The 15,350-nt window shown below is 51.3% G+C and overlaps 1 protein-coding gene across 1 annotated transcript; it reads right to left on the bottom strand.

Annotated features, from left to right (window-relative positions):
- Nucleotides 1-12,454: 12,454 nt before the first annotated feature.
- Nucleotides 12,455-14,472, bottom strand: LOC123077771 (peptide-N4-(N-acetyl-beta-glucosaminyl)asparagine amidase A). The gene has a single exon (XM_044500097.1). The coding sequence runs from the start codon at nucleotides 14,455-14,457 to the stop codon at nucleotides 12,688-12,690; it is 1,770 nt and encodes a 589-aa protein (XP_044356032.1). The 5' UTR covers nucleotides 14,458-14,472; the 3' UTR covers nucleotides 12,455-12,687.
- Between the last annotated feature and the right edge of the window lie 878 nt (nucleotides 14,473-15,350).

Genomic DNA, 15,350 nt, shown 5'->3' with positions numbered 1-15,350 from the left:
TGCATGTCTCCCGAACCCGTAGGGTCTACACACTTAAGGTTCGGTGACGCTAGGGTTGTAGAGATATTAGTATGCGGAAACCCGAAAGTTGTTCGGAGTCCCGGATGAGATCCCGGACGTCACGAGGAGTTCCGGAATGGTCCGGAGGTGAAGAATTATATATAGGAAGTCCAGTTTCGGCCACCGGGAAAGTTTCGGGGGTTATCGGTATTGTACCGGGACCACCGGAAGGGTCCCGGGGGTCCACCGGGTGGGGCCACCTGTCCCGGAGGGCCCCATGGGCTGAAGTGGGGAGGGGAACCAGCCACTGGTGGGCTGGTGCGCCCCCCTTGGGCCTCCCCTGCGCCTAGGGTTGGAAACCCTGGGGGTGGGGGGCGCCCCACTTGGCTTGGGGGGCAAGCCACCCCCTTGGCCGCCGCCCCCCCTCAGATGGGATCTCCAGGGGGCCGCCGCCCCCCCAGGACCCCTATATATAGTGGGGGGAGGGAGGGCAGCAGTACCCTAGCCCCTGGCGCCTCCCTCTCCCTCCCGTGACACCTCTCCCTCCCGCTTGCGCTTGGCGAAGCCCTGCCGGGATCCCCGCTACTTCCACCACCACGCCGTCGTGCTGCTGGATCTCCATCAACCTCTCCTTCCCCCTTGCTGGATCAAGAAGGAGGAGACGTCGCTGCTCCATACGTGTGTTGAACGCGGAAGTGCCGTCCGTTCGGCGCTCAGTCATCGGTGATTTGGATCACGACGAGTACGACTCCATCAACCCCGTTCACTTGAACGCTTCCGCTCGCGATCTACAAGGGTATGTAGATGCACTCCTTCCTTCTCGTTGCTAGTAAACTCCATAGATGGATCTTGGTGATGCGTAGAAAATTTTAAAATTCTGCTACGATCCCCAACACTTAATACTCTATATGCATGCTGGATAGCGGTCGATGTGTGGAGTAATAGTAGTAGATGCAGGCAGGAGTCGGTCTATTTGTCACAGACGTGATGCCTGTATACATGATCATAACTAGATATTCTCATAACTATGCTCAATTCTATCAATTGCTCAACAGTAATTTGTTCACCCACCGTAATACTTATGCTATTGAGAAAAGCCACTAGTGAAACCTATGGCCCCGGGGTCTATTTTCCATCATATTAATCTTCCAACACTTAGCTATTTCTGGCGCCGTTTATTTTGCTTTATTTTACTTTGCATCTTTATTATAAAAATACCAAAAATATTATCTTATCATATCTATCAGATCTCACTTTCGTAAGTGGCCGTGAAGGGATTGACAACCCCTTTATTGCATTGGTTGCGAGGTTTTTATTTGTTTGTGTAGGTGCAAGGGACTTGAGTGTGGCCTCCTACTGGATTGATACCTTGTTCTCAAAAACTGAGGGAAATACTTACGCTACTTTACTGCATCACCCTTTGCTCTTCAAGGGAAAACCAACGCAGTGCTCAAGAGGTAGCATATGCCACGTATCGCACATTGTCAAAAAGTAATGCGGTAGTCCTTCTTTAACATGTGTTAAAAAATAAAAAAAATAAAAAAACAAATAGCTAGTCCTTGCTGATATAGGATGCCTCTTCGCATCCTTATGGCGTATCCGGATGACCGCCCGTCCCCCAATGGCCAATAGATGTTGTGTAGACAGAGCATATCACATACGTCTTATTAGAAGCAATCGTCTGTGTTATTATCGGTCTTCGCACACATTTCTGATTACAGACCTGTTTTCCGTGTATCACACACATCTTGTTATATTGAACCGTTTTTGTTCTTTTGTCTCAACGCAAACAGTTCATCTGAGTGAACCGTATGCCGTATATCGCAGACACCTTGATCTGGCTGACCATTTCTTTTGTGTTGCCTAATCACAAACAGTTCATCCGAGTGAACCGTATGCTGTGTATCGCACACCTTCATCTGGCTTCCCGTTTCTTTTGTTCCTCCTCATCGCAAATAGTTAATTGAGCTGAACCGTATGCGCCGCATCGCACACGCAACTAAAATCTGAACCGTGTTTGATGCATCCTCCATCGCAAACGTTTTGCACAATTTTTGATGGGTTTTTACACCACCATTTACGATTATGGCATCGCACACAGTTTCGTCGAAGGGTCTTTGATCATAGTGTCGCGTTAGCAGCATCCTGCAGTAGTGATTTTACGTCATCTATTGAAGACATACTAACTGATATCAATTGAGAAATAACTAATTCTGATTAGCAAATTCAGAAGACATAAGTTCGAAAAGAAAGGGATTAAACACATAATGAACTCTAATTGCAGTTAGGGATTACATACATCACATCACTCATTTCTTATTCAGAGCTAAGGACACGAGACGACCCATGACAACGCAAAGACTATAGTAGTACGAAACTATTAGGGCCCACTTATGTTCCCATTACAGTTTACACCAGGTCCCTTCCTGACCGTTATCACGGCCATCTACTCGCGCGCGCCACGTAGGCGGGCGCCGGCCAACAGGCGTCAACGTCGGCGCGTCCTGGCGCACGACGCCACATTATGGTCGAAAAGCATGTCGTAGCCAACGCTGGTCACGTTCCTCAAGTAGCAGCCGCCGTTGCTGGTGCCGTAGTTGTACACCTGGTGCATCCGCCACGACGCGCCGGCCACCTGGTCCTCCCGAAGCACCACCTCCGCCTCCGCCACCTGCTCGTTGCTCGTGTGGTTCCGTCCTAGCGACAGACCAACGCTCATGTACCGTGGCGATAAAGCCCCGCCGAGCCAGCCAGAAGTTTTCGAAGCGAAACCTAGGCGGGGGGCGAGGCCGTTTGATGGAGGAGAGAAGGAGTGGTACATGGTCAGAACCAATCCACGTAATAGCTCGGAGGGAGGCCAGAGGGGATCGAAGTTCCCATTCTGTGGACATGAATACTTGATCTAACACAGATTGGGTTGAGTCAGCCTGTTTGTTCGTCCAGGTGAACCGAGCGCGAATGCGGTCAATCTCGCGGAGGCCAAGCTCTGCAATGAAATCATTGAAGAGTTGCATCCGAGGAAAATTGACACGATTGTTATTTTTGTCGTCTGGGTGGCAGATGAGGTTGATGTCCCCTCCCACCACCACCGGGAGCTGGGCATTAGCTATCTCATGTGTAATTCCTCGAGAAAGGAGCTAGAGCGGCTATGGTCCGCTGGGCCATACACGGTGATGATCTCCCACTTGAAGTTGATCAGCAGTTTGAATACTTCCATGCTCACATAGAACTCGCATCGGTCCATACTCCCAACCTCAAAGGTCGCGTCCTTCACTCCATGAAGGATGCCTCCGGAGTGCCCTGTGATCCCACTAGAAGGGAGCCAGTGCCACGCGAAGAGGTGAGGACTAAGGGGATCTAGCCCGGAGAGGGAGAACCCGGTTCACATCGTTTCTTGGATGGCGACAATATCAATCCTATCATCTCACGTTTATTCGATGAGTTGTCGGCGGCGGCCGGTTTCGCCCAAGCCGTGGATATTCCAAAAAAGCATCCGCATTAAGAAACCGGGTCTGGGGTTCCTAACCCTGGAACAATGGGCCCGGCGTATCGCAAAGGTGCGGGAGCGAGTCCGACCGCGGGGTGCGGTGTTGGTGGGCCCAGGACCCATGGATGGTGTTGTAGTCGCCGAGGCCTGAGAGAGCTGCGCCGCAGCTGCAGCCAACTTCCCGTCCAGAATCTCCTTTGCCTGAACCCCTCAAAAAAAAAAAGAATCTCCTTTGCCTGAATTGCGGCAATCTGAAGGGGAACCCCTCTCCCCCCTGAAAACGATCCCTGAGTCGTTGGCCACCACGGCCAGATTGCCCAGCGGGGCCGATTCCAATGCAGAAAAATCATACTGGGAAATCTGGGGCGAGATGGATGAGGTACCTAGCTCAGGAAACGAGCTGCAGCCCTACGCTCCGCCCTCTCTGGAATGGACGGAGTCGGTGTCCCAGGTGGCATCGCCGCGTCGAGTCGCGCACTCCGGCGCGTAGCAGTCACCGGCGTGGAGGTCGACCTAGCGCGCTTGCCGCCGGCCGGACGGCGTGGCGGCATGAGCGGAGGCGCCGTCCTGGGCACATCAGGGGCCGTCACAGTCGGCAGGGGCAGCGGGTCTTCAGTACTTGGCGCATCCATCGCAGGCTGGTCGGCGGTCGTCGGTGCGTCCACTCCTTCCAGCGCGGTGACAGCAGCGGAGGGCGGCTCCAGATGCGAAGGGTCAGGATGGGAGGCCATCGGGCTGGAGGGCAAGAGCACGAGCGTCGTACCCGGCGCTCTAGCCTCCCCCATCGGTGTCGCCAGCGCGGGCGAGGGCGAATGCGAGCCAGCAGGCGTGCCGGATGTAGGAGAACCACCGGCCGGAGACGCCCAGCCGGCACAGGATTGATAAGTGATACTCGGCGCGACCGCCGCCGCCATCACTCGCCCCACTCCGACGAGGCTGAACATTGACAAGCAGAAGATTCTTAATTTATTTGGATCAAATTGTTTGATATAATCTTCCACTGGGCTGCTGCACTAAGTCGCTACTTGTCATGATTGATTCTGGGGTTAAAGGTGTGATCTTGATATGGCCACTTATCAATCCTGTGCTAGTTCATGGTGATTCCGATATGTTCTGTGATTTATTCGGTTTATGGCTAAGGAAGTAACGATTTTATTATCTCTTAGATACACAACATTTCACACTCAGACATCAGGATGATGCATATACCCAATCCACTTCTGTCCTGACTCCTGAATAGGCATCGTATGAATGGGTTTGTAGAAGCACTACAGTCACTTCTCATTTAAGTTTCTCTTTCAACTTCCATGTTTGGTTTATTGGTTTAAATTTCATGGGTGTTTCATATCCTAACTAAATATTTTCTGAAAAATAGCAATATTTTTTTGGTTTTGCATCTCCCATTTTTGTAGGATGTGTAGGGCCTCAACATGTTGAAGGCGTTGAAGACTGCTTCCAATCTTTAATTTTAATTTCACCCATTATTTTGTCCTAGCTTAAGGGGAGTTGCCAATGAGCTCATGCTAAGAGTTATGTCGAACAAATTTTGTGTCATTTATAATATTAAGCCTACTAGACACTGTGCAATATTAAGCCTCATGTTTCCTGAGATTTTGATCAAATTGCAATTTCGGGTCTGTCAGCTACCGTCAACTGGTGATTTCTTTTTTAAGTACGTTCTCATTCCTTTTCAATTATTCCCTTGATGCTATAGGCCTTAGCTCAGCTCTTAATATATGCTTTCTATTTAAGGCCGATCTCTCTGCCATTACACGGGACATTGAGCGTATATCACACATTGTTTCGGTAGCAGTTATAGTTGATTATCATCAATAGTCAGCTTTAAAACATCTGCAACAGCTCAAGCACTATTTAGTGTTGCTTATGAGTTCCCCCATGAAGATACCTATCAACAAATCTGCTCTGTACTGTTACTTCTGTACCACAAAATACCATGCTAAATCTTAATCCCTCTGTCCCAAAATATAAGAACGTTTTTGACACTAATGTAGTGTCAAAAACGTTCTTATATTATGGGACGGAGGGAGTACTATTTTGCAGGATAATGTCCCTTAGTATATGAACTTGTTAGCTTTCCTTAATTCATTAGAGAAAGATAATAGCGGTTACGGTGGCACTGCTCATGCAATCCTATCTTAAATGATTTTTTTACGGAAAAATTAACGCCCACACGTGTGGGCGTTTGCACATCGCCCATACACCTCCATCACCACTCATTTTGCCACGTATAAACAGATGACATCAGCAGAAATCTTTTTGGTTTTCGGCTTAAAAATGTTTTATCTCCTAATTAAAAAGCGAGTTAAAAATCCATTTTCACCATTAAATCCGTCTCGACGAGATCTTCAAAACTAGACCTCACGTAGATATGTTTCGACGAAAAAAAATTTCTCCAAAAGTTGCCATGATGTTTACACTGTAGTTGCCATAGTGCTTAAACTAAAGTTGCCATGTGGCAATTTTAGTTTGTAGATCATGACAATTTTAGTTTTTCGATAATGGCAATTCCAGTACTTTGACCATGAAAATATTTTTTGTATGAACCATGGCAATTTTAAGTGCATGTATCATGGCAATTTTAATTTATTGTGCATGGCAAGTTTAGTTTCTTAATTCCCCGTTTTATAATATGTCAAAATTTACTTTTAAATGTAGAAGAAAATAGCTGAAACATATCATGCCAACTTCAGTGTAAACATCATGGCAATTCATGTGCAATAGACACGGCAACTTTTAACCCAAAAAAATTTCGTCGAAATATATTGATATGAGATCTAGTTTCGAAGATCTCGTCACGAGGGATTTAATGGCGAAAACGGATCTTCAATCGGATTTTTCATTTAAGAGATAAAATATTTTAAAAACAGAAAATCCAAAAAGATTTCCACATGCATGCATACGGTGACATGGCGCAGTCTGTGTGCTATAGGGCGTGTGGGCGGGTTTGGCTCCCACCACACGTGTGGGCGTTAGCGTTGTCCTTTTTTTAATGGTTCAGTTATTGTGATTTCTCAAGTTAGGCATGGTATGTTTCTTCAACATCGGGTGTGTGTTTGTTTACGAATGTGCCTAAAAATTGGCGTTTATATCATAATGAAGTTGATGCATTATAAAAAAAATCTGATTTTTTCTAATTTAATGGCATTGTCCCCTCCTAGTAGAAGATGGTTATAGGTGGGCTACTGCAACAACGGCAATATGCCAAGAAGGCTAAGAACAATTGGAGAGCACAAGGAACAGATTCCTAATTAGGCAACAACCATCCTTGATGCAGAGAATACATTATTTGTTGATCGTAAGTCCTGAAGAAGGATGGATACAGCAGATGCAGAGAGATACATGTTGGTTGCCGGGCATAATGGAAATGTCACCAGCCTTGTTATCTGCAGACAAATAAACGATTGTCTTGTTTTTGTTTTGGATTATTAGAAGTTTCAACCCATGTCATGAGTCATGAGTAAGTTTGTAAAATTCTTTCTTACGAGGCATGATATATTGTCATTCAGTATGCCGCTGCCACTTTGTAATGTAACCTCATAAGAGGTGGAGAGTATTTATTCTCAGGATCGTGCTTCTGGTTCAATTCAAAATTCTTCTTATACGCCATGTAAACCCATTTCATTATGTGAGATATGTTCGAGGTCGGGATGGGTGCCGAGCTTCATGGTCGTTTCTCCCCTCGTGTTAGAGCATGTTCGCCGTCGTCAGCCTCTGAGGGACTGGACAATGATGTGGTCGTGACTCCGGTGCTGCAGATCATGCCTGAGTTGTAGGAGTTGTGTGCGGGCCCGGTTCTGCCTCTGTCCGTCAAACAACTGAAGGTAGACCCCCCCCCCCCCCCGAGATCTCGATTATGGCTTTACCGACATCATCACCCTTGGAGTCTAGCCAAATACCTGATGCCAAGGTGTGTGGTGATTTGGACGTTGCAGTCTCTATCATTCCCTCGTCTGCGACCATCGAGCATGTGATGCCTGTGAGTGACATGACCAATGAGCCAAGTGTGGTTGCACTTACTCCAAATCCAGATGCTCCGTTCGCGAAAGAACTTTGTGATTTGCTCGCCAGTGTGAAGGTTGCTAGATTTGGTTTGGGCAGGTCGATTGCTTGCCTTCTGACGGAGACACCAATAAGAGGCAAACAAAAGAAGGTGGGAAAAGGCAAGAGTGGCGCCATAGGCAAGGTGTCTCTGGCTATTTGATGGATGATCTTCATTCTCTCGGCCCATCCTCTTGGATTGGGTTGTCGTTATGGGTTGGAAGGTGTTTGATGTCTTATGTGGAGGTGTTCTTGTTTGGGGTCACACTGCGTAGTAGCAATGTCGAGGTTTGTGGATGTTGTGTAATCGGAGAGTCTAGCGGGGCCGCCTGTGCAGTTGTGAGGTTTTCTTGCCATGTGAATAGTTAGTCTGTGCTCCGTTTGTATTGGTTTTTGCTCGGTTTTCCTTTAATTAACTGGGCAATTCTCTTCTTCTTAATTAATCGATGAGGTAAAACTTTTGCCTCCGTTTCAAAAAAAATTATGTGAGATATATCCTTGCAATGGATTAGAATGTTTTTACTGCTATTTGTTTTACACAAATAAAGAAGATATTTAAAAAATTCCGGAGACAATATTATTGTACATATAACTTCAGAATATAGAAAGAAAGACTTATTTAGTGTATATATTTGCATTAATTGAGACGTGCGTCGTTGCAAGCCTACTAGTAAACAGAGATTGGCAAAATCGTTGGAAGCACATCTTATTAGGAGATAAAAATACGTAAACACATGAAAGAATCTTCTCATATAACAATATTAAAGAGGAAACCAACCGACATATAGATAGGACAAATACAAACCTAATAAACTGTTGAGTAACGGATTGTATTAGGAAAGATGAGATAGATTAGGATTTGTTCTGGCTTGTCTTGTACTCTAAGTAGATCATTGTACTTTTATATATATGCCTACGAAACTCAAGCAATACAACAATTATTTCATCAAATTTTTCTCTCCCTTTTAACATGGTATCAGCCTAATCGATCCTAAACCCTAGCCGCTGCCGCTTCCGCACCCGCGCGCCGCCCCTGGGGCGTTCGGCCTCCATGACCGTCGTCGGGGGCCGCGCCGCCCGTACCTAGGGTTCGCCCGCCGGCCGTGTAGACCGTCTGCCCTAGAGAGTCTTTTTCCCGAGCCCTTGCTCCGGGGTTTTCTCTCTCCCATCGGTCATCTTGATCGGCGGTTTCTTTTTGGTTTTTCGATCTAATCTTGATTGGTTTGTGTCGCCCAACGCCGTCATCGACCCCGTGCGCCTCTACTCCAACACCGGCACGATCGGCCGGCTTCTTCACCGACCCGGCGGCCTCGCACGTTGTCCGCGCGTCTGCCCGCCGGTCGCCCCGACCCGGCGGCTTCGCGTCATGCGGCGGCCCTTCACCTCCGTCGTTCGCGCGCCGGCCCGCCCGTCGATCTACGACGGCAGTCACCGCCCTGCTCCGACCGGGACTCATGCATCACCCCGACCCGGCAGCTTCGCGCCATGCGGCGGCCAATCATAGCCGCCCTGCCGCACGCTGTCGCCGGCTTCATCTCGGACTCTGCCGCCACCGCGCCTCCACCGAGCGTCGTCCCCGACCTCGCGCGCGATCGGATTAATCACCCGCCCGCCGCCGCGATCCGCCTCATTTATGCCGTATGACCGACCTGGCCCGTCGGTTGCGCGCGCCTTCGCAGGGCCCGTGAAGATCGTCCCCGAGTTCAGCGCGCCTCTCCACCGATCGAGCATCGGGCTGCCGCTGCGTCGCCCCGTCGGGCCGCAGCGCCGCCGCCCCGTGGTTCTTCCCACGGCTGCATTGCCCCGCGTGCTACCGCTGCGTCGCCACTTTGGGTCGTAGTGCCGCGACCCACGGTCTACCGCCGCCCCGAGTACGTCCGTTCCAGGCCGTCTCGCTGGCTGCACCGACCCTCGCGCTCCCACTGCGTCCCCATCGGGCCGTAGCGAGCGTGGCACGCGGTCTCCGCCGCCGCCCGAGGCCGTCCCCACGGCTGCACCGACTCGCCCGCCGCCATTGCGTCGCCCCTTCGGGCCGCAGCGTCACGACCCTCGGTCCCCGCCGTCGCCCCAGGTCTTCCCGCCTTCGCCCCGACCTGCCCGCCACCACTACGTCGTCTTCGGACCGTAGCATCGCGGCATGCGGTCCACTCCGCCGTCACCGCGCGTCGACCTCCTGTGGTATGCGCGGCGCCGTCTCCCTTGGCGCGGGAACGCCACCGTCCGCGCCGGTCTTCGTCACGCTGTCAGGGTTCTTCGCCTACTTCGAGCACCGCCGCCGCACTCCTAACCTAGCCGCCGCCGCCGCTCTTCTTTGCCTGCCGCCGCTGCTACCCCTGTAGTCGCCGCCGACGCCCGTCCACCTCCTTCGTCTTCATCCAGCACCAGCCTGTCGCCAGCGTCGCCGTCATCTACCTCGACCACTTCGTCTACTCCGACAACCGCGGGTGCAACATCGGCCCCACGCCGATTGGCGCCGCAACCGTCGTCGAGTTCTTCTCTGCTGGCTTCTCCGACTTCTTCGACATGGCGTACAGCTCGTGCAGGTCCCAGTCTACGCATGCCCGGTGCTGGCAACACCGAAGCGTGCCTTCGTCCACGACGTGTCCCCGGCCTGGCAAGCCTGGTGCGGCGCTTCGTCAACTTCGTCTTCGTCCGTCTACGCATGCCCGGTGCTGGCAACACCGGTGCGTGCCTTCGTCTACGATATGTCCTCGGGCTTGGCAACTCCGGCACGACGTGTCGTCAACAACGTCTTCTCCCCGGCGCACCACTACTTCGACACTACTGTGCCTATGACTAACTCGGCGCCCCTTGCGCCCGTGGCTCCACGGCGACTTCCTCGACACCGGCTTCCCCGACTCGACATCGACCACGGCATTCTTCGCACGGCTACCTCGACCACGGCTCCACCACCATACGCTCTCGGCTACCTCGACAAACGGCACAAAGGGCTACCGCCTTGCTTGAGCAACCTCGTCGGTTTCCACTCCAGCCACGACTCTGCGATGTCGACCGTTACGACTGTGGGGGGGGGGGGGGTCCGTCGGCTTGCCTTCGGATTCTTCTCCAGTCTCACCGTCTGCGTCGCTACCGTTGTGACTGCGGGGGATGTTGAGTAACGTGATTGTATTAGGAAAGACGAGATAGACTAGGATTTGTTCTGCCTTGTCTTGTGCTCTAAGTAGATCATTGTACTTCTATATATATGCCCACGAGGCTCAAGCAATACAACAACTATTCCACCAAATCCCTCTCTCCCTTCTAACATAAACAGCGCAAATACGACAAGAGTGTACCATACATACAATCACGCGTAAAAAACAACCGCACGACAAATACGAACCACGATGCCAAGAGAAGGACGAACACCACTCCGCGCGGAGCGTCGCTCACTAAAAGGATTTCTCGAAATCTGATTTCACCTCGATCAATTGACAAAGGCCTATCCTGAAGTCGTCCTCGTCTTCCTCGAGGTACTTGGTATATTCACTGATCTTTTCCATGATGTGCTTGGGAGGCGGGTAGAGTTTGGCGACCCTGGCGAGACGCTTCTACCACTCCTTGGCCTCGTCGTAAGTGTGGAGCTTGCCCGCCCTCCGGTACTCCTCCATGTCAAGGTAAAGCATGGTGTCCGCGTGCGCCGCCTTCACAAACGCCAGAGTTGCCTGCAGCTGCAGCCGCTCTACCCTCTGCGCCTCCGTCTCATCGCGCCGCTCTTTTCTGTGATGGGCGCCGGCGACGGCGGCCTTTCTCCCCCATCTGCTGCCTCGATGGATCTCCCCCATCTCTCCTTCAAGAGCTTGCTTCCCCGAATCCCCCCGCAAGCCTCTATGCGTGGTTGTGGATTTATTGTTTGCTTGCACAAATCCCCGCAGCCTATTCTGTTCTACGGTGTAACAGCACGTCAGGTTATCTCCTTTATTTATAGACGGATTGTTTGGATACCAAGTTTGAAGAGAATCAGATCCGCTGAGACACGATATCGGATTCCCGACAAAATATAAAATACAGTTTTGCTAAAGGGTCTGTCTAGGACACATCAAGATGTGACATAGTTATGTCACGTCTAAGCTGTTGTCCATTCAGTTCGTGGTTTATTTTTTTGTTTTATTTTTTTGTTTTTTGTTGCTGCATTATATATTTGTAAGAACTTAGATATGACATCCTTAAAAAACATCTAGATGTGAATTAGTCAAACTGTTTGCTAAAACACATTTAGATGTGCTATAAGTATTGCACACTCTAAAATAGACACAATTTCGGATTCGTGTAAAAAAAGTATAAAATAGACACGATTCCGGATGCAATCTTCTCTCCTATATATGCGTATTATATCTAAAAAGAGCTATGGTTGTTTTCAAAATTAAAAAAAATTCTATAAAAAAAAGGTGGTTCCCCGCTCCGCTTTTTCTTTTTGTCAAGCCTTCCCATGTTAACACGTCCATGTTTGAACGTTCATCGTTTCGAACCCATATCCGAACACGTTGGATGGTCAAAGCACGATCCCAAGGCGAACACCTAGCGGACTCGTGGACGCAAATCTGACACAAATTTGAACTGAAAATGTGTTTGGACGGACACCAAAGAAACGCAATGTAAGTACTCCCTCCGTTTTTATTTACTTCGCATATTAGTTTTGCTCAAAGTCAAGCTTTACAAACTTTAACAAAGTTTATAGGCAAAAATATTAACATATACAATAACAAATTAATACCATTATATTCGTTGTTGAATGACTTCCACATCATATAGATTTGTTATGCTAAATATTTATATTTATATATATATTTTATAAATTTGGTCAAAACTTTATAAAGTTTGACTTCAGTCAACTCTAATATGCGGCGTACGTTTCTATTCGTTTTGATTCGAACAGACACGCAAACCAAATTGTACGCCGCGTAGGAGTTTTGGCCTAAATGCGCATAACCATGTTCGTCTTTATATTTTGGTTACATATACATCACGTCACTCCTTTCTTATTCAGAGCTAAGGACACGAGACGACCCATCACAACGCAAAGACTATAGTAGTACGAAACTATTAGGGCCCACTTCTGTTCCCATTACAGTTTACACCAGGTCCCTTCCTGGCCGTTATCCCGGCCATCTACCACGTAGGCGGGCGCCGGCCGACAGCCGTCAACGTCGGCGCGTCCCGGCGCACGACGCCACGTCATGGTCGAAAAGCACGTCGTAGCCGACGCTGGTCACGTTCCTCAAGTAGCAGCCGCCGTTGCTGGCGCCGTAGTTGTACACCTGGTGCATCCGCCACGACGCGCCGGCCACCTGGTCGTCCCGGAGCACCACCTCCGCCTCCGCCACCTGCTCGTTGCGCAGCGTGCTCGTCCCCGCCCCGCCGGCGCCCGCGCGGGACTCCACGAACCCGATCTCCACGCGCCGCTTCAGCCGCTGCGAGGAGGTGCCGCTGCCGTCGCCGCCCTGGAAGATGTAGAGCGGGAAGCTCTGGTGCACCTGCTGCGCGTACGCGCCGCCGCCGACGTCGGCGTGAGCGTCGGTGGTCTGGTTGATCACCTGCGAGCTGCCCTTGTTGCTCACCACGTTCGAGTTCGCGAAGCTGAGCCGCTGGGCGAACGTGGTGGTGATGTTGCCGCGCGACGAGCTTACCCACCCCGTGATCGAGATGTTGCGGCTCGCCGTCGCGCGGTACTCCCCGTCGATGCCGTCCACGGAGTGCGATGTGATGCTCCCCGACAGCTTCGGCGCGTCGTAGGAGATGAGGCCGCCGGTGGTCGTGGAGCTCTTGGGGTCGAGCCAGAGGTGGAGGTTGCCGTTCACGTACCACGAGTTCTGCGCGTTGGTCACCGCGAACCCGACCTCGTGCTCCTTGCCGTCCAGCAGCTTCCCCAAGAACGGCGTGAGCTCGATGTCGTAGGTGGGCAGATTGAACGAGCCAATGCTGGTGATTGGGCGCCAGATGAGGGGGTTGATGCCGCCGGTGTAGATCACCGGGAACGGCCACACGGCACCGACGACGTCGCCGTCGAGCCGGACAGTGACCTCGCGGAACGGCCCGTTCTGGTCCGGCGTGTTCATGTACCAGAACTCGTCGGAGTAGTGGGACGAGACGTAGACCTCGAGCACCGCGCGGTAAGCGTTGGCCGGCACGGCGACGCGCGTGGACTCGACGTCGGTCTTGTTCTGGACCACGAACCAAAGCCCATCGTCGAGAGGGAGGCTTCTCGAGACGGGGACGATCAGGTGGGCGGGCGTCGACGCTTCCGACGTCAGCTGGGCCTTGCCCCGGAAGTAGAGGTGAAGCGTGAGGTTCGCGTAGTAGACGCCGTTGTAGGTGTCGTCGATGAGGTTGCCGAGGTAGACCGCGAGCGTGGAGTTGCCGGCCGCGAGGAGGGAGGCGTACTTGGTGACGTCCTTGTGCACGGACCACGTGACGCCGCCCGGGCGCGGCTCGGCGGTGCTGCCGCGGAGGAGCTCCGCCCCGCCGAGCCAGACGCCAAAGATGCGGTCGTACTGGACGCCGTGGCAGTCGGCGCGCCACTCGAGGACGGCGAGGGAGACGTCCTCCGCGCCGCTCAGGCAGGAGGGCGGCGAGTAGGCGGCGGTGACCGGCGGCTTGTTGAGGGTGAGCGCGAAGGACTGGGAGAGGAGGAGCGTGGAGCAGGGTCCCGAGCTCCCCCGCGGCGGGTGCAGCGGCCGGTTGACCTCGAAGAAGGTGGTCTTGGCCTTGGCGAGGTGGCGAGCCGGCAGCGCCGCCTCGACCGTGGCGACGTCCTCGGCCGAGAGGCGGAGGTGGTGCGGCCTAGCGGCGGAGAAGTGGGAGTGGGAGAGCAGAGCGAAGAAGCAGAGGAGGAAGAGGCGGGGAGCAGAGGAGGTAGGCATGGTGCGTGCACGGTTGTGTCCCCGTGAAGGCTGAGAATTTAAGGGGAACATCCTTCATCAGATAGCTGAGAAATACGAGTATTATATATATTTTTAAAAGAAAATAGTACAACAATATCTATCTCGTCGTATAAACAAATGCACTTTGTATTCTAAAGGAATATTCAGCTTTGTGAGTGCCGTATAACGGCAAAACAAAGTGGCGAGTAGGTAGGTGGAATTATGGGACTTTTGGGCGGGCTCGAATTGTCCACTAGTTAGTACTACTGTTCTACAATAATAACCCGGAAAAATACAGGGTGCGACGATCACACGACCCGGGAGGGGCCAAAAACAGCTGGAAACACACCTCTCCAGCCCCAAGTTCCACTAGAACGGAACAATGAATCAGCAACAGTGGGGCACGCAGATAATCATTCTCTTCTAATCTAAGGAAAAGAAAGGAAACAAAGATCTCCACAGATAACTTGTGGTGGATGAATAACTTGCGGTTGCGTGTTAGTTTATTGGAAAAAACGGCCTCGGCTCCATGCTGCGGAAAGGACCACGCGCGATGGTTTTCGTAGTTATCAGCACTGTCGGCCGGACACCTAATCACAAACAAATGTAGGTGGAATCCAGACGCACATCACCATCAACTCCCACATAGGAGTAGTACGCTACTGGTAGCAGGTACTGCCGCCCCCCGTATTGTGCTCATAAATTTGATAGTCGTGGTACGTGTGTATTTAGATTCAGATCTAGATTCTATGTTGGCCTGCCCATGCTTGAGCCGGTCTTTTGTTGAATTGTTGTCCCTCTTCCAACGCTCATGAGAGGCCAGGTGATTGTTGAGTTATTCATTCGATTGATGAATAAGTTGCGTGTTATTGTCTTAAATCCGAAAACTGTCTGAACTCCCGGCAGCAAGGACCAGGGGGTTGTTTTCGTAGTTATGAACCCTG

This window comes from Triticum aestivum, chromosome 3D (assembly GCF_018294505.1).
Source record: "Triticum aestivum cultivar Chinese Spring chromosome 3D, IWGSC CS RefSeq v2.1, whole genome shotgun sequence".
NCBI lineage: Eukaryota > Viridiplantae > Streptophyta > Magnoliopsida > Poales > Poaceae > Triticum > Triticum aestivum.
The sequence above is the reverse complement of the archived record's forward strand: the minus strand, read 5'-3'. Positions and strand labels throughout refer to the sequence as shown.